Source organism: Poecilia reticulata, chromosome 5, assembly GCF_904066995.2.
Source record: "Poecilia reticulata chromosome 5, P_reticulata-male-v2, whole genome shotgun sequence".
NCBI classification, from domain to species: domain Eukaryota; kingdom Metazoa; phylum Chordata; class Actinopteri; order Cyprinodontiformes; family Poeciliidae; genus Poecilia; species Poecilia reticulata.
Window position 1 is genome coordinate 12,991,505 of NC_088834.1, and position 19,362 is coordinate 13,010,866.

The following is a 19,362-nucleotide window of genomic DNA, read 5'->3' on the forward strand; positions in this document are numbered from 1 at the left end:
GGAGTCTGAAAGGGGAGGCTGTACTTGGCCTTCAAATACACATTCCTTCGGCTCAGTGCTTCCTCTGTGGTCCCCCGCTTCTGGCCCACTCCCCCTCCCACTCAAGACTCAGTTCCCACAGGGGACGCAGCCAAAGCAAACTCCTCAGAGGAAGTCTCCCTCTCCTTCCAGTGTGAGGGGAAAGAAAGGGATGCATGTCCAATCCGGGCCCTGTGGGACTCGCGAGGCGGTAGGATGTGCGGGGAGGCTGTTATGGCTCCGCGGCCGTGCTGTGTCTATGATGTGGTGGTGAGTAAAGCCTGTGCGGCTGCTCTCCTGTGAGGTCAGTGTCATATTTAGCCAGCAGGTCCCTTGTGGTGTCTGGGAGTGTCTGTTTTCTGGCTCTATTATGTCTAGTGCTCACAGCCTTCCTGGAGCTGGAAACCTCAGGGTAGAAATAGTACCAGACGAGCAGACATCCTTTGTCAGGAAAACAGCAGTCACGTCAGTAATTACAGAGTCTGATTACAGCGGCCCGGCAGCTCTTAGAATACCACTGGCCTGGACCCAAAGACAGGTGAGGGGTCGAGTCGCCGTTGAGTGGGACGCAGTCTGGAGGAGGTCTGGGTTAAAGGATTTAACCTACAGTAGCAAAAACAAACACGGAGCTTTGTGTGTGAAAGGTGTGTGAAGTGGCGACTGGTTAGACAGGTGGAGACATGAGGGGAGTGTCCCGACAAACATGCACACCTCATGAAGCGCTAAGCCTGCACTTGTAAATACAAAGCAAATAAAAACGGGAATTTATCATTGCGTATGTTTAACTGGAGTTATTTATTAAACAGCTGTTAAAACTATTTCCAGTTATTTTATGTTTACATTGTGATTTGCTCTGATAAAATAGAGTTTAACAGGTTTCACAATTGACATAGATTTTATGTGGGTATATTTTAATCATATTTAAAGTCTCTGTATTTGTCTGCCTGAGGAGAAATTTGCCTTGAACCAAGCCGTTCACTGCCCAGCTAAAAGACATTCGAATAAATTATTAAGACCATTTTATTAAGACCATCTGGAAACAAAAAGATATTTATTATTTTGTGATTAAGATATGAAATGTCACTAAAATAGAAATATGAAACTGCTGAGCTCAGCTTGCTAACAAGTTTGAATTAGCAAGTGCTAAAGCCTAACTGTAGCTGTTGCTAAGCTAGCTAAAGATGGATATAAACTTAACTTTTTTAATCTATTCTAACATTTTGATCCATCAAAGGTTAAATGTTTTTCTGGCAACCACAGTTAAGATTTGCTGCTTATCAGTAACAACTACCTCAAGGTTAAAATGTTAACTAGCAAGAAAATCTGTTCTTAATGTTAGCATTCTTATTAAGCTGCTAAATATGGTTTTAAAACTGAAACTTTTAAAATTTGTTATAACAGTATATAGCATATTAAAGATTAAAGATTTTCCTGAAAACCACAGCTAAGTAACAGCTACTACATAACTTAACCAGCGAGTTTGTCTTTTGTATTACTGTGTAGCTAAATTAGTTAAAATTGTACACAAGCCAAAATTCTCGCTCCAAAACAGGAACTTTCTGAGCCACAAAATCTTATATCTCTCTTAATTTTTTTATCCAACTGATATATTAATTCACAAAATAACAATTTAGAAACACTCTGAACACACAATTTCTACTGTGAAACATAGTGGGTGTAGCATTATGCTAACCATTTGCCAGATTTTAACAAAGACTAAAGAATTGAATCTATGTTTAAGTTTTAAGGGGCTCTATCTCACATGCCTGAGCTGGATGTTGATTTACAACTACATGTTTTATTATTTCAGAAACCAAATATATCTTAATATGAGTTAAAAAGAATAATGGAAACAATCAAAGTACTTCCACAGAATTTAATAATCGTCCTTATTTCCACTAATGGTTGATACAAACGATCAGTGCCAAATCTGGATTGGCTGCTTTGATTGGAAATGCTAGTCAATAGCGTGCATTTTCTTTTGAATATTTAAGATAAGCTCTATGGAAAAATCGTAAAGTAAAATAAAAATATAACTAGTTCTGGTCAGCTGCCTTATGTGACATCACCAGAGGAATAAGCACATAGAAGCTTTTAGGAGGGAAAATTTTTTATCGTGATTAAGTGATGATGGAAAATAACTGTGACATATTGCCTAAATCTGGCTATTAAAAACTCACATTGGATAAAAGTTTAAATAATTTTAATGACTAATATTGAACATCCTCCTGAATTCCTTTTTACAGTGCATATGAGACATTTTTGTCTTTATTTTAGGTGTGCTGTGCCAGACCCAATGTACCACCTCCACCTCCATCAGACACACACGCTCCTATGAATACACACACCCTCCCACATGCACATACGTGTCTACACTCCTTTAACCACCCACCTGACCACACGTCCCACTCACAGCTGCATCCACACACACACATGCACAGAGCGTGGCCTTGTGTAGAAAACCATTCTAGACGTGATTCATTACCAGCCAGGCTTCTCGCAAAATTTCTATTTTTAGATGATTACAGCAAAGCAGCAATAAAGATTTTCACAAACACACATAAACCTGCAGGAGAGTGTTTCATTGAGGATTTCTGAAGGGAAGTAATCATTTCTCTTGAATCGCACGCGGGAAGATGGGAGTGTTGGCCCTTCCTGCAGGCAGGATGTCATAGTAGTGAGTAAGAGAGCGGGAAGCAGGTCTGTGCTGGCCTCTGCGCCTGACTAGGTAAACACATCCTCTGTCTGACAAGTGCAGACCGGAGGGCTGAGAGCAGGTTAGCCATCCTGCAGCTTGCAGGAACGCCACAGTTTTTACAGGATTCAGCACTTTGCATCCAGACGGATACTTTAACTCCTCTCTGGTTTTGAGAATGCCCCCGAACTGCACATGACTCTGCAGTTCTGCGTCAACCGTGCGATCCCATCTGCAGTCAGATCCGACTGCAATTACTTTAATTTGTCTTCCTCCCTGTCTGCCTTTGGACTGCGGTGTCTCTGTGGTTCGGGGAGTCGATCTGCTCCACCTGACGGCGCCTCTTCTCCTTGGCAGGCAGCAGTGTAGCCCTACGCTGGCTGCCAGCCAGGCCAGCTTGAGTGTCTGCTCAGCTCAAAGGCCCGCTCACACACAAGCGCACAAAAACACACACAGATGCAGGCATGCCAAGCCCAGAGATTGAATGCTTACACAGACGCATCTTCCATCCTCCTTGCCTCACTGTGGCTCTATAATTTGCTCCCTTTCCATGACCGTCTCTTATTTACTGTGGGAAGGAATTCTGAAACATCTCTTCATGTTCTGACAAATCTGTGTGCCTCTCATGAATAACACCTTTCACAGTCACAGGGCAGTAGTTTTTAGAAGTTGCAGGCTCTTGAAATATCCACTGTACTCTGTGATGTAATGTGTGCACTTCATCTCTGCGAGGATGTCGATGATTAAACCTCCACTCTCTGCCTCTCTCTGCAGTCCCCCAGCCCGATCCTGGCCAAGAGGGCCAAATTTGACAAATTACAGTCTCCGCCATCTGACAAAGACAGGAAGCCTGACTGGTTGCAGTCCATGTCCAAGTCTGCACACAAGGTTTGTAAGCTTTACAGCATCTTAAAGGAAGTATTTATAACCCATGAACATTTTTTTTTAATTTTGTCAGCTTACATAAACTTTGTTTCATGATTAATGTGACAACATGAAAGTAGGAAAATGACGCGTGCTTTTTTGTTTTTTACAAATAAAACTGAATCATGTGGCATTTATTTGTGTTACTCTTATACCTCTAAATATAATCCAGTTTCAGAGATTGCATTAAAAAGTCACATAATTAGTGAGTAGAGTCGACCTGTCTGAAAAACTGGCCCTAAAGATTTTATGATAAACTTCAATACTGTCGGTTTGAGACCATTTTCATGGACATAAAATAATAATACAAGGTTGCCCTCTGAAAGACTAATAAACTTTAATTCTGTAAAGTATCATCTACAATGAAACTGGAAGACATTTTACCAAAATAAAACACTACAAAAGCAAGAAATAAAACCAAAATTCAACTGAAACCGTATTAAAAAGCCTTTCAACTAAATTCTCCTAAATCATCAGAAAACCATCATTGTAATTTATAATGTGATTAATTGATCAATTGATTAATTGCTTACTGCAACAGACATCCATGTTTAACCTCAGTAAAAATCCAGTGAGTTTGTGAAAGTCTGATGGAGAAAAATAAAAGCTTCATGACGACACATGAAGACAGGAAGGAAGTTTAAAACAGGATGAGGTTAAAAAACAGAAGTCCAAGTTTTGGAATGTAATATTCACTCCGTCAGTTAAAAAATAAAATTAAACCGACTCCAGTGAAAACTTGCTCATGGTAGCTTTGGATGAGCTGCAGAGACCCACAACTTTGTTGGTGAAATAACTAAGTCGTTTTGAACGCACCTCCTCCATGACGAAGCACGGTAATGGCAGCATCATGCTTCAACAGGGAGAGAGAGGCTGGAGCTGAAAACAGGGAAATGCTGAAACATAACCTAGTGGAGTTCGCAGAAAATCTGCAGAGGTTTTCCTTCCAGCAGGCCCGGTTCGTTCAGGTGCTTTAAATCCATAAAAATCCTGGGATTTTATTTAGGTGTTTTCAAGGTTTGGAAAGAGCTTGATTTCTCTATAAAGTCCTTGAAAGTGCTTGATGTTCAAACTGCACAGTTTTGTATTAATTTGCAATCTAACATTTGATTAAAAGCCAAAAATTAGAAAATTTTATTTACAGCTGAAAACAAACATTTTCAGTTTTTTTTCTCGCTGTTGAAGTTAAATTAGATTAAAATTTTATCGTTTAAGGTTACTTAAAATTACCAAAATTATTTGTATTTGCTAAAACCCTTAGAAAACTTAGTAAGAACATTTATTTTTAGATAATTTTTGCAACTTTCTTTGTATGTTGTGTTTAATTTGAGCAGGAAGGTCATTTATCTTGTGGTTGTAATGAATATTTATTATTCCTAATTTCTCAGCAACGTATTGATTGTGTAATTGATCTTGTCTTTTTTTGTTGAATTAGTCCGATGTGTTTGAGACACTTAAAAACATAAACTTTTATTATATTTTAGTTTACCTCACCCCTGCTGTAGAACGTAGAATACCGATACATTTTAATAATAAATCAGATCATTTATTAGTGAATCTGTTTTTAGTTCATTTGTGTTGTTTTATCTCCAAAGTGATGCTAGAAAAAGTGTAAAATGTTTGAAAAGTGTTTGAATTTTACTGCGAACGATGAAGCAGAAGGTGTTTTTTATTCATCTCAGTTGTTTTTTATTCGTCTCAGTTGAACACAGTTATGCTGTTTTCTTCTGTGTCTCCGTTTTGCACTCATCAGTGTTGGTCTATAAAATCTCCACTGAAGTTGTGGCTGCAGCATGACAAAAGGCGAAACAGTTCAAGGGTTATGAATCCCGTTTCATGCCGATGTAAAGCTGAAAGATCACAAGACTCGCTCTCCTTCCAGTCATTTCATTATCATATATGTATGACCTCCAATTACATGGCTGTGTTTAAAATAGAGGGGCCTTTGACTGTGTTCTGCATGGCTGGTTTAATGTTCTTAGTTCACAGAGTTTAACCGAAGTTGTTTTTTGCTCTCAATAGGATCTGAAACAGGTCCAGCTGAAACAGAGGCCCTCTGCTTTCCGCCCCTGGTCTCCAAAAGCCGTGGAAAAGGAGAAACCGGTACCTCACAAGGAAGCTGAGAGGTGAGTCCTCTAAACAGATCTGTTTTAGTGTGCGCGTATAAAATACAGAATATTTGAGTTATGCATACTTTCTCCACAGACCCAACAATAGGAATCGTGAGACTCTGGTTTCCCCTCCGCTCCATCCCAACGACAGCCACGTTTCAGGATCCAAAAACATTTCCATAAAAGAGCCACATAACAGCAAACCGACCCATTCGATGTGTTCTGGTCAGGCCGAGGACATGGACATGGACACGGACGGAGAGATCGACGTGGACGACTGTGATGACGGTAGGCTAAAGAAGAAATAAGTTCAGCATTACACAACCAGTCCATGAAGAGACTTTTTTTAGTTGCAAGTGTCTTTCATTGTAAGCAAAGTAGATGAATCACAGAACAGCTATTGAAGGGTGATTCCAGAACAACTGCGCCATCTGGTGTTCGAAAGAAGAACTAAAAGTTAAAGAAAACGGAAAACTCACTGGGTTTTGTTTTTTTTTGTTTTGTTGTTGTTCTAATATTTTCTGCCACATTCCTCTGAAATCTCTTCAGGTCCGGTTCCAGCTTCCTCCCTGACCTCACCTCCAGCGGCGTACGGCGGCGTTTCTCAGAGCCTGTCTCCCCAGAGGCCTCCGCAGACCCAGGATCTGGCTCCCTGGCAGTCGGGGCCGGTTGGCCCAGAGATCGAGACCATGAGGCAGATGCTGTATGCTGGGATGGAGACCAGAGAGGCCAGGGAAAAGGTCCTGCAGGAGATCGTCCGGATGAGAGTGAAGCAGGAGGAGAAGCTGGCGGCTGCCCTGCAAGCCAAACGCAGCCTGCAGCAGGTAACTCCTCGCCTTATAGTTACTCTGTGAGACATAAAATAAAGCATTCCACGCTAAAAACTCTGCAATAAATGCAGCTGTTGTTGCAGCACCACAAAGGTGATCTATGATGCTTCCTTGAGAAGGTTAGTGTAGCTCTATGGGCTACAAAACATTTTGCACAAAATTATTCTTAGATAATGAGATTCCAGTCTCTTAAGCCTATTTTGAGCTGTTTGTCACTTTAAATCAAAATAAGCTGCTGCAGGCCACCAGCGCCCCCCAACTCAACGTTTACACTCACATGTAAAGATGGCTGGAAATACACGCACAATCATACAACTGTACATCTTTGAAAAGCATTAGTAGAGCTTCCTGCACAACCACCAAGAATGTAACAAGTGGTTTCTGAGAAGTAAGTCAACAACAAAACACTTGCCTTTTCCAGCAGCCATTGTACAGTGCATACAGCAGAAAAACCAACTGACCAAATATGCTGGAGCGATGCTAATGTTGCTAGGTGACGGACAGGGGTAGGCTGGAGTTGCTAGGTAACGGTATAGTGTGACTCAAGAATTGGAGGATTTCTAAAACTACACCAAAAGAAGAACTGGTTGCTTTTTAAGCAGTTGGTCTGTTTTTAGGAGCAGTAGAAACCCAAATGGAAGTATAAAAACGTGTAAAAATTGTCAAATGGGCTAAAATCAGCAGCTTAAAAATCTCAAAAAAATATATTATTTTAAACTACAAACACCATTTTTTTTTTTAAATTACTCAACAGTTAACTAAGCACGGACTACTTTAAACAAATTGATCATATTTTGTGTAGGAATGGGGTCATAGATCCAAATCTCCAAATGGTTTTTGCATGTTTTTCTAGATAAATGAAAGGCATCTAAAGAACATTTAAAGATATTATCAGCAATAAAAACAGGATCTAGTTCAGTCTTCATTTGAAAACACTTGCTGTATTTAGCCGTGTTTTAATACATCAGTTAAAAGCAGATTTTTGTGCACCAAGGTGTACTTTAGAGTATGAGTCAATAAGTAAATGTAGAAAGCTCCTAAAAGATGATTACTTTATGTTGTAACATTTTTGTAAGAAGATTTTAATTTAACAGTCATAATCTTGCCCTAATTTGTTCAAATCTTTCTTGAATTGTGATCTTGGGGGCTGGAAAAAATAAATCCAGGGGCCATAAATGGCCCCAAGCCTCACTTTGAACACCCTTGACCAAAAATCTGCATTTTATGTCAATTTAATGGGTAAATATCTTATCCTGCACTACTCTCTGTTTAGCTTTTAAAAGTAACGTTTGTTGTATTTATTTGGGACACAAGGCATATAGGAAGCAATTATTTCATTACATTTTTCCCAATACAGCATAAATCTCTAATCAGGGTTTTCAATTTGAGATTATACAACTTTGATAAAGCATTAGTCCATTTAAAAACACACACATAGGTGCCAATGAGGCTGCTGCATGAAAGCCGGTGTTAACAAGCCCAAATCTTTGTGATTTTTTTTAGGAGCTGGAGTTTGTGAGGGTGGCTAAGAAAGGCCGCCTGCGCGACGCCATCGAAGCGAAGCGCAACCTGAGGAAGGAGATTGAGCGCCTCCGTGTGGACTGGGAGAGGAAGATGAGGGACGCAGAGGAATCCTGTGGGCGATTGAAGAGAGAGCTGGACAGAGAGAGACAAGTTCGAGTTTGTGACCAGGGCTGTGAGGCTGAACGTCTTCGAGTCAAGTACTCCACTCAGGTACGCAACGCCACCGAATCACTAGGAAGAGGAGCAGTTATAGTTATGTGAAAAGCTCAACCCTTTCTGCTTGACTTTAATACAATGTAGGGCTGATCTGTTCATTATTTTTTAATTAACTGATTAATAAATGGATAGCAAATGGTGCTAATAGGAGATTTTTAGTGAAGCTAAAACTATGCAGGAGTTCTGGGTTGAACAAATAAGGTTTATTGTAAATATTGTTTGTGCAGATTTTCTTGCTTAATTACTGCTCTGAGAGTGTCGTTCTTTCTGCAACTATTCTTTTTTTTTGAGTTTGAATAATCCAGTTAATTACTAAATTAGTCAACAATTATTACAATAACCAATCCATCACAATTTGTCCGATTAATTATTTCAGCCCTGACACTCAGTATCAACATCAGGTCTTTTCATGGTTATTGTTGTTGTTTAGAAACTACTGAGCAACTACAGCAACAACATTTGGTCAATTTTGTTTTCATTTGTTGATCAAAGCTGGAGCAGAGTTTGAAAATCACAATGAAATGAATGAGTAGCAGTAGGATAAGCTGAAAATGTAGGCCTGGCATGTTTGATGTGCATGTGCTTAGGATGTTTTTGTTTCGCCCATATCTATTTCACAAAAAGATATGTTAAATTATTGGTTTATTAATTCTAGGAACATTTTCCAAGTATGAAAATGAGAAGGTTTTCTAAGCTGCTGCAGATAACAAGGCTTACATTAGACTACGCCGGGACAATAAATCAATAACAATAAATTACAATAGACATACAACATAATTAACAGCCATCACTACCTCAATAACTCTTTGAAGAATTATAATTATATGAGTGACAACGATATTTAATTTCCCTTTGGGGGTCAGTAAAATATTTGTGAATTTGAATTTTAAGGGACTATTCAATATAAAGAATATTCACTGAACTCTGCTCCAGAACTGCAAAGCATTCTGGGAGATATAGGCAAAGGAAAGACTTTAACTGGCCATTTTCTAACAGCACAGCTAATGAAGGCTGGTGGCATCAACTCTCTCACTCTTTGGTTACCTAGCAACTCATGCGTTCCTTGGTTACCTAGCAACGACCTGTTGAGTAACCTTCAACAGTAGCTGTTGAAGGTTTCACTGCTGTGCCTCATGACTGCTTACAAATGAAAAACAACGTTGTGACGTGAAAACTGGATAAAACAGGGAAGGTCACGCCTCCAGTTTGGAAGATTGTCAGATATTAAAAACAAAAATTTAATCAATAATTATCTATATCAACCGATATGAAATGATTATGTCTTGTTAGGTTTATCAGGCATATTGGACAAAAAATTCAGTTTGTCAATTAATCTAATTTTTATTTGGCCTGTCACTCATGGACAGAACAAATTTGCTGATTTTTTTTTTTTTCAAACGTTTTTTTTAAAGTCATGTATTTACAAATTGATTTAACAAAGTTTATGCACGTGTGGTTTTGTTGCGCAGATCGAGGAGCTGCACGTGCAGCTACAGCAGGCGGAGGCCGACCGAGAGCAGCTGAGGCAGGAACTTCAGCAGGAGAGAGAAGCTCGACAGAGCCTGGAGAGCGTGGTGAAAGACCTGCAGAACCAGCTGGCCCTGCAGGCCAGCAGCAGCCCTCCCAGAGAGAGCAAGGACGCACACAAAGACACAAAAAGCCAAGCCACACAGTCCAGCAGAGGATCCTAAACACGCACATGTAAAATAAAAAATGAAAAAAAAGAGAGAGAGAGAAAGAAAGAAAACTGGACGGAGAGACTCAATTGAAAGGAGCTTCTGTTGGGAAATTTAAAAAATAAATAAAAAGTCACTTTTGTAGAGGAAATAAATCTGTCATATATGATATGTTATAGTATACATCAATATTATTATGAGAATATGACAAAAAAAATCACTACATGAACTGGAAAGAAGCATGAGCATGTAACAGAGTGAAGCTATGAGAGACTTGTTCGGCGATAAACACACACCGGTTCAGCGAGCCGTCCTCCTGGCGCTGCCCCAGAGTTTTGGTTTCGGTATAAGCTATTCTGAGAAACACAGCAACACAACACTACTTGAATATGAAGGGAAGGAACCGGCTGCCACTGGTGGAACGGGAGCGGGCGACGAGCGTCTTCTGCCACTCCGAGGTGTCACTGCAGACCACTGGAAGCTTACCACTAGGCATCTGCTCCACTTCCAGAAACACGTGGAGCATTTTAAGGAAAACTTCTCGCTCAGTTCCACCAGCAAGAGAAAAAACAACCGTATACGAACATATATAGCAGCTTATCTACCTTTTGTATTTGATATAAACCTGAAGTATTGGCGGTTCTTCGGTGGGCGGCCTTCGTGCTCATCATTGTTTAGCTCCTAGGTATTTTATGTAAGTACTAGTTTTTGTTGCTCGTTGTGGTTTTGTTTTGTTTTTCACTCCCAAGCCATGCAGAGGATGTTTTTTTTGGTTTTGTTTTGCCCACTTTAGTTTACAAAAGTAAAGAAAAAAAATAACACTCCTTTAAAGAAAAAGTCCTAAACAGCTGTTAATGTTATAAAATGGTACTTCTGACTTTTTAAGTAATTTATAACCTACAATAATTCGCTGCCTATTGAGAGAAAGCGACCTTTTTTTTTTTTGGTTTCTTTTCTTTTTGGTCTCTGGTTTTAGGGCTCTTAAATCAACAGTGGCTGTTTGTATGAAAAACATTTTTACATATATACGAAATATGGATATCTATTTTTTTACTTTGAGAAAAGTAATTGCACTTTTTAAAGACAGAACCTAGCATTGTACTCCCTGTTACATTTTTAGAATCAGAAAGTAACACGAGCTCTGAAATTAAATTCACTTTTCCCTCAGTATACCGTCTGATGTAAATACAGTATTGTAAATAAGATGTTTGTTGGTATGGTATGTTTGCTTGCCCCAGACTTAAGTTGATTATGCATATTATTTTTCGTTCTTACTTGAAACCAAAAAGACAGAGAGACTCTATTTGAATTTGCAGAACTGCAATTTGATTGTTGCCGCAGTCACAGAGCATCAAGCTGGGTAGATTTATCAATTGAAACTATTAGTAGTTGTGAGTTTCTCTCACCAAAAGAACTTTAAAACCTTTCACTTGATGTTATAGATTAATTATTTGATGAATTATAGAGTATATAGTTCACCTCTGACCAAAAACTCACAAATATATGATATACTTCTCAGCACTTCCAGCTCCGTCACAGATTAACTCAGACCTTCCGATGGTTTTTGAACCTTTTTGGTGCTCTCATGTGTAATAGACAGGAAACACTTTCATGTCTTATCATTACGATACCCTCGCTCAGTATTTGTTGGGTACAGTATAATAGCGGTATCCGTGTTAATTTGCTGATGCTCCTGTACTTTTCTGGGGTCTGGAAGTGGGTTTTCACTGACCTCTTGTTTCAGTGTTTTCCTTTTCCTTTCAGAAAACTTGTATAATACCCATTAAAATTTAAACCAGTTCTACTCAGTTCAGTTTGTTGTGCTTGTTTGTTTCTGTTTTCTTTCAAATCCAAACTGATATTGGTACGATTAAACTTTTTGTCCATTATTCTTTATACAATAAATCAAATTTAGTAAGATTCAATAGAGCACATCTGTAAAACATTTGATTCTTGTCACAAATTATTACTTGGATACAAGTTCAAAAACCTCCCCACAGCATGATGCTGCCACCACCATGTTGCACTGTGATAATGGTGTATTCAGGGGACATGCACTTTTATTTCCACTATTGCTGGGTTGTGGATGACGTAGTGCTGACGTCACGCAACGCAGATGAGGGTCAGGAAGTAAATGCAGCCCGTTTACTTCTGTTGATCCAGCCTCAAAATGCCTAAAATCTGTGTCGTATACGGTAGTTCCAACCTTTCTAACAGAGAGAAAGATAAACGTATTTTCGTGTTTTGAAGGTAATAAAGGAGTTAATTTAAATTAAAAAAAAAACTTACGGAAAAGAGACAAGAATAGTGGATCAACAATCCACGTCTAGAAACAGGAGGTGCGGAAACTAACAATACCAGTTTGTAGCGACCACTTTCTAACAGGTAAGGATCGCATCGTTTAAATTGTATTTTCAGATATTTTATTGGACAGTTACTAAGTTATAAGTATAGTAATTATAAAGATAAGCGATCATAATGCAAGTCACAGTGAGATGTGACTATACACAACTCCAGCGTGAATTTGGGTTTACAAAATCTAAATAAATCATTTAGATCCAAGCTCATAGAAATAACATTAGTTAGCTTGTTAGCGTTAGCGATCGTAGATTAGTTAACTCACTACTCACCGGGCAGAAACAAGTCGACAGCCATTTAATGCTTCTTTTGATACTCATTGGTTGACCCACCTGAAACAAAAATATTTGTATGTTTCCAGGCTTTTGAAAGCTTTCTTCCGACTCGTATAACATGAGGGCTGCAGCACCAGATAGTTTGTTGCGTCGATCGCCTCGACGCCGGATAAATCCTCAAGATTATATATGACAAGTCTTTTTTTCCTAGACAATAAGGATCATATGCTAAATATACGCAAATTATTTTGAGATACCTCATCTGTTCTAGCCAGAGGTGAAAGTAAGGGGGTACGGCAGGGCACTGCGTACCCCTAAAAGATTTAGTGGGGGTGCGCAGTACCAGCAAGAGAGGGGAGCGGCTGTCTGCTGTAAAACATGAATAGGTTCACTGTGCAGCCGTGAGTGAGCCCATCAGCCGTGACTGATTCGTTTTTCGAGAACAATCTAAAACACGACTTAATCAGTTAATGAATCGCTTTTTTCCCCATTTCATATTGTTTCTGAACTGTTAGTGCTTTACAAGAGCAGGGCTTCCACACGTCGATCGCGGAAGGTTTGAGTCGATCTCGGCATTAGGTGACAAACTGAACTCCGCCAGGAGGCTGAGAGCAGCACGCAGTGGCGCAACTAGTCATTATTCAGGTGGATGCGAAAACATAGATCGACATAGAGCGTTGCATACCCTGCATACCCACTTTTTGCGCCACTGCCAGCACGTCCTCCTCTGGCTGGCTTTAAACGTTCGTAACTTTGTCAAAGAACAACAGCAAAAAACCCAACAACAATAATAATCTCAGTGATTATTGTTTCAACAAGGTTTTGCGCAATTGCGTTTCGGTTCCATTACCAAAATAACAGAGCAGGAGTATAAAATTAACTAATCAATCACCGCTGTGTTCAGGGAGGCTTATCAATGATGCAAACATAAATATCAAGTTTGCAAACTTGATATCGTAACGGACTGAATGTTATGTTTTTAACATAATCTCTGGTCGGCTTGTAGAGCGCAGGAGGTTGCCATGGCAACGGGTATGCTTAAATGGGACAGAGAGACGGACAGTAAAAATGTGCGAGTGGTTTAGAGTTGATCATCTGTTCGGGTTGTTTTCCTTTGTCTTGGCGCATCACAGCCGCTGTAATTTCTGAACGTTCAATAAACGACAAACTTGGACTAATTACCTCGTTCTTTGTGAGTTTACGTCATTTACAACAAACATCAAACACGGTAAATATTTTTCATTAAGTATTTAACAAACAAATGGCTTCTAACGCGATAATTATGTGAAATTAAATTAATTATCTAATATTAAAAAAATAGTTTGGTGCTTTGAGCTCAGAGTCTGAAAAACTTTTCCTTTATCAAACTTTTTTTTGCCTCTTATTTAGTGGGCAGACTGTCGACCTGTCCAGGGTGACCCCGCCTCTCACCCGGAACGTTAGCTGGAGATAGGCACCATCAGGGGTGTTGCTGGAGAGGCCAATTGACCTGACAATCATGCTTTTGGACTATGGGAGGAAGCCGGAGTACCCAGAGAAAACCATTCATACACAGGGAGATCCATTTTCTGTACACCCTGGACAGGTCACCAGTCTATCGCAAAGCAACAAGGACAGGACAAACAACCATGCACACTCACACCTAGGGACAATTTAGAGAGCCCAATTAACCTGACAATCATGTTTTTGGACTGTGGGAGGAAACCGGAGTACCCGGAGAAAACCCACGCATGCACAGGGAGAACATGCAAACTCCATGCAGAAAGACCAGGGCCAGGAATTGAACCCAGAACCTTCTAGCTGCAAGGCAACAGCTCTACCAACTGCGCCACTGTGCAGCCCACATTACCATCAAAGTATCTAAAACTTTTTAGAACCAGTACCTCCAAATGAACCACCCAATTCAGGGGATGCTGCAGGTAACCAAACAAAACCCAAAATTACAGGTAAACAACCTGGCTGTGCATTACAAGAAGAATCAATACATTCAAGGTGAGTAACGTCGTTTTCTCTTCATGCCAGGAAAGAAGGTCCAAAAGACCCAGTAAACGACGTGGCTTCCAAACAGAAAGTCCCAAGGACCCAGGTAAGGAACTCACTTTGAGGAATCTATTTAGTCTTTTCTTCTATCGTGTTTGTATTAATTTTGTCAGATAACCTTTCTCCTCCAGCGAGGCGTACCCAGGATTTCAGTTTCCACCGAAGAAACAATATAATCCCCAGGTAAGTGAATCAATTTCAGGGAATTAAACAGAGAAAACAACTAACTGGTGAATAAAACTTGACCTCCACAGGTCTTGCAAAAGAAGTGAAAGTGTAAAATCATCCGTAGAGTTGTTTGTAGAACGTCCTCATCCTCTTACATGCCGAGCCCTTAGAAACTGCATGATAACAAAAACCTCTGTCCAACCATCCGACCATTTTCCTCTGCTGTTTCTGGGTCATGGGGTAACAGCTTCAGAAAGGAGGCCCAGACTTCCCTCTCCCCAGCCACGTCTTCCAGCTCCTCGGGGGGAATCCCAAGGCGTTCCCAGGCCAGCCGAGAGACATAGTCCCTCCAGCGTGTCCTGGGTCTTCCTTGGGATCTCCTCCCGGTGGGACGTGCCCGAAACACCTCAACAGGGAGGCATCCAGGAGGCATCTTGACGAGACGCCTGAGTCACCTCAACTGGGTCCTCTCACCTTGGAGAAGCAGCGGCTCTACTCTGAGTCGCTCCCAGATGTTGGAACTTCTCACCCTATTTCTAAGGGAGAGTCCAGACACCCTGCAGAGGAAACCCATTTTGGCCGCTTGTATCCGTGATCTTGTTCGTTTGAGGTGGGAACATAGATTGACTGGTAAATCGAGAGCTGTCTCTGTTTGACTCAGCTCTCTCTTCACCACCACAGACCGGTACAGCGCCTGCTTCACAGCAGGCACTGCCCCAATCCGCCTGTCGATCTCCTGCTCCCTTTTTCCCTCATTTGTGAACAAGATCTCCAGATACTTAAACTTCTCCACTTGAGGCAGGAACCCCTCTCCCAATCTCTCCCAGAGAGGAGACATTCCACGTCCCAAGACGTGGAATGTCTTGGGACGTGACAAGACATTCCACGTCAAGACATTCCTGATCTTCAGTTGCAGAACTGAAGATCAGGTCTTTAGTTCTGCAACAGGTCTTCAGTTGCAGAACTGAAGACCTAATCTTCAGTTGCAGAACTGAAGATCAGGTCGACGGGAACCCCTCTCTCAAGCCCCATCCAGATTCCGAAGAGGACAGGACAGTTTAGGACAGGAGTTTTGTGCACACAATCAGAGCAATGCCTGCAGCCGCTCCAAAACCCAGGCCAAAACTCAACCCGCTCACAAACGACTCTCCACAATTAGATAAAAAGCCCCACACACTCCAGCTCGGATGCTGCCGCTCTTGATTAAGATGTTCAAGAATAGCTTCCACCATTTCTTCTTCTTCTGACGGATTTAAATTGTAAGATCTTTTAAGTTTTTTCATCAGTCCAGCAATTTCATCGAGTAACTCCTCTGTACTTAAATATCCTAACCTCCTTCTTTGAACCCTGATGTAAAATTCTTTAAGTTCTTCAATGAGATTATTGTCCATGTTAAAAGTTTTCTTCAGTCTTTCTCCAGTGCTCGAATGAAAGATCTTGGGAAAGTTCAAGTACTTAGAGACTGTTTTATGATGTCATAACAAAAGAGAATGATGTTATGACATCACAGAGAGAGTGATGTCATAACTGACATATATTTGCATATATTTATGCATTTTATAAAATATATTTATATGGTTTTCTTTTTTACATATGTTGAGAATGGAAATCTTAATTGATGAATCATAATTTATATTGACACATGGAAAAGCATTCCGACTTTACTTATTTTATTCACTTTCAGCGCTGAAAGGAGACGCTTTAACCATTACATTCGAGAAGAGTTTCTAAAAAAGTCTGTGCAGCGTCTGAGGAGAAGGAGGAGGGCAGCTGACTATATGGACTGAAGACTCTCCCTTGAAATCACACCATGTCTCTGTGGCCTGATAAGTTTCTGTTTTTCTGAGAAATGGGCCTTAACGTCTAACAGAATCAAAAATGTAACTCTTTGTGTAACAACGTGTGACTCTTTCTGGACCTGGTAAAGCGTATCAACATCCCCCTGTTGGGCTCTGAAGAGCCCAAAACAAAAGGGGGAGACAAACCCTTGAGCAGACACTGTCCCTATCCGGAAACATCCCCCGAGGCTATTACAGATGTTCACATGTATTGATCATTGATGTTCTCTTCCATTTCATCAAAGTTACTGATCATTATCATCATCAGTAACTGTATAATTAAATTTACTGTTGATTATACTGATAAAAATTAAGCATTGAAATGTTGTCTTTCATTTCATTTCATTTCACTTGCATTTGGTGGAGGTAAAAACAGATGAGGCACCCCACGCCTCCGAGGCGGTGGATCGAAACCACGATGTCCCCCTTACAATCTAATGAAGAGTATGTAAGGAAATAAAATGTTAATAGATGTTAAAGTGTTAAAAAATAGCTAAATGTTAAAAAGAATAAAATATTAAGATGATATGTGAAAGCTAATGAGCTATAAAAGAGTAAAATATTAAAAGAATATTTAAAAGTTAATAAAATGTAAAACAGATCAAATGTTAGGACAATATTTTAAAAGTTAAGAAAATGTAAAATTAAAGTGTTACGGTAATATTTAAAAAGTGAATAAAATGTTAAGATAATATTTAAAAATTAATAAACCATAGAAAGGATGCAATGTTAAGAAATGAAATGTTAAGATAATCTTAGAGTTAATGAGTATTTAAGGGTATAGAATATAAAACGAATACAGTGCTAAAATTTCAAACCAATAGAGTAAATAAGCATTACATGCAGTCTGATAAAAATATAATGAGATTAATACAATCAAATCAGTTCAGTCTTTGTTATAGTAAAACCTATCAACGTCAGATCAGTTTCTGCGTGTGTCCAGATGTTGAGGCGGTGCAGCTAGATAGGAAACCCCGACAGCGTCCGCCAGGCTTCAGTGGCGTTTCAGCTTTAAATTGGTCCACAGTCTCACATCCTGTCACACCCAGAAAGGATTGGACTTTATTCTGCGACACAAAAACAACAAAAGCACAATTAATGGATTTATATAATGAATACTAAAGGAAATTATTATTTTTTTTATCCTATACTAGTACTGCCCTTATACTCTAGAAAGCCAGAGTTCCACGATCGTCTTTTGGTTTTGGGAAACCATCTGATAGACAGGTGGGGTTCTATTGGTACCACTGCCCTTCTCTGTGTTGGAAGGGATGCACTGAACAGCCGAGGACATCAGGCAGGGAACACAGCAGCATCCACAGGTGATGAGGAGAGCAAGGAAGATTCTTTAATATTGTGCATCATCTGATTAGTAAACATGTTCTTCTTCTTTTTTAAGGCTGCTCCTTGAAGCTTTTTCTTTTTTGCTGAGCATCAATATATCAATAACATCTGTTATTTACTTAACCAAATTACCCTCTTTTGTAGGGTTTATCATATTTATCAATACGTTTCTGGCAGTTTTGAGGAGAAGTTTGATACAACTAAATTTATTAAATGATATAAATGCTCAGGTTAGACCTTTCTGCATGACTTGGTTAAAAAACCTATTGCTTCAAATTATAGCAAGAGACAGAGAGGCAGCAATCAAACAATCCGCTCCATATTTTAAGAAACACTGTTTTGTAAAATCTATTTGACACGTGATATCATTGTTAATTTTAATGTATTCAATTCAGAATATTCAGTATTAACTCCAGAAGTATCTGTTACTACACATTAGAAAACATTTAATGTAAAAAGTCTGTTTTAAAGCAAACTACAAGTTAAAGTTTCAGCCATTAAACAAGGAGCATTTGTAATGACACTTTAGCATTTTTGCCTGTGTCCCTGCCTGAGGACATACTGGTTCCATGTTGTCACATTTTGTAGATGCGCCACCAGGTTTGTCCCAACCTGATGGAGAGAAGACAGAAAAAACAGGCTATTAGTGATGCACTTATTTAAATAGCAAACAATTTGAGCAGGATTCAGAGATGAAGGTTGACTTACAGGCTGGATATCAATGAAACCTTCTGAACTTCCAGGTTGATGGGTCTGAAAATCTCCCAAATGTGTAAAGTGGAGCAGGGCGGAGTACTGGCAGCAGCTCCAGGGCCACATCATCTTGTCTGTCTGGTAAACATAAGCTTGTGTTAAAAAGTTAGGGTTTAGGGTTAGGGTTATATAGGGTATTACAACTACAATATATATGATATATATGATATATATATATATATATATATATATATATATATATATATATATATATATATATATATATATATATATATATAACATATGTGCTTTTTTTTTTTGTCATACTACCCCCAAGAATTTAAAACTATTTCACCCCTGGTTCCAGCCCATTTAGGGCCTTAGCGTACTGGCTGTGCTCTGTTTGGATCCGGAGAAATCCACTTCCGGACCCAATTTGAATTTCGCGCGTCATCCGGGTCACGTGTCTGAAACCCATCAAAATTATAGTTTTGATCATTTGTGACCAGATCACATTTTCAGATGATGAAACGTTCAGAAAGTTATAGGTTAAAACTCCAACTAGCTATAAATTATGTGTCCATAATCTTTTGTCTAGTGTGCAGGAAGATAATTACTAGTAATGCTACTGTTTCACAAAGCATGTAATGCA

The 19,362-nt window shown here is 39.6% G+C and overlaps 1 protein-coding gene and 1 long non-coding RNA gene across 3 annotated transcripts in view; one reads left to right on the plus strand and one right to left on the minus strand.

The window, feature by feature from the left end:
• The window catches only part of skib (SKI proto-oncogene b), a 53,887-nt gene extending 42,085 nt beyond the window's left edge, over window positions 1-11,802 (plus strand). Inside the window, 6 exon segments of the mRNA XM_008408634.3 lie at window positions 3,488-3,601; window positions 5,660-5,763; window positions 5,843-6,036; window positions 6,298-6,572; window positions 8,082-8,312; window positions 9,788-11,802. Coding sequence (XP_008406856.2) covers window positions 3,488-3,601; window positions 5,660-5,763; window positions 5,843-6,036; window positions 6,298-6,572; window positions 8,082-8,312; window positions 9,788-10,009 — 1,140 coding nt within the window. The 3' untranslated portion in view covers window positions 10,010-11,802.
• Window positions 11,803-16,592: 4,790 nt separating this feature from the next.
• Window positions 16,593-18,881, minus strand: LOC145551672 (uncharacterized). Of its 2 annotated transcripts, XR_014087566.1 has the most exons (3): window positions 18,726-18,881; window positions 18,580-18,629; window positions 16,593-17,949 (listed from the first exon to the last, which is right to left on the minus strand). It is a non-coding gene; the product is annotated as an uncharacterized LOC145551672 (long non-coding RNA). The 2 variants fall into 2 exon arrangements; XR_014087565.1 differs by lacking the exon at window positions 16,593-17,949 and having other exon boundaries at window positions 18,237-18,629.
• Between the last annotated feature and the right edge of the window lie 481 nt (window positions 18,882-19,362).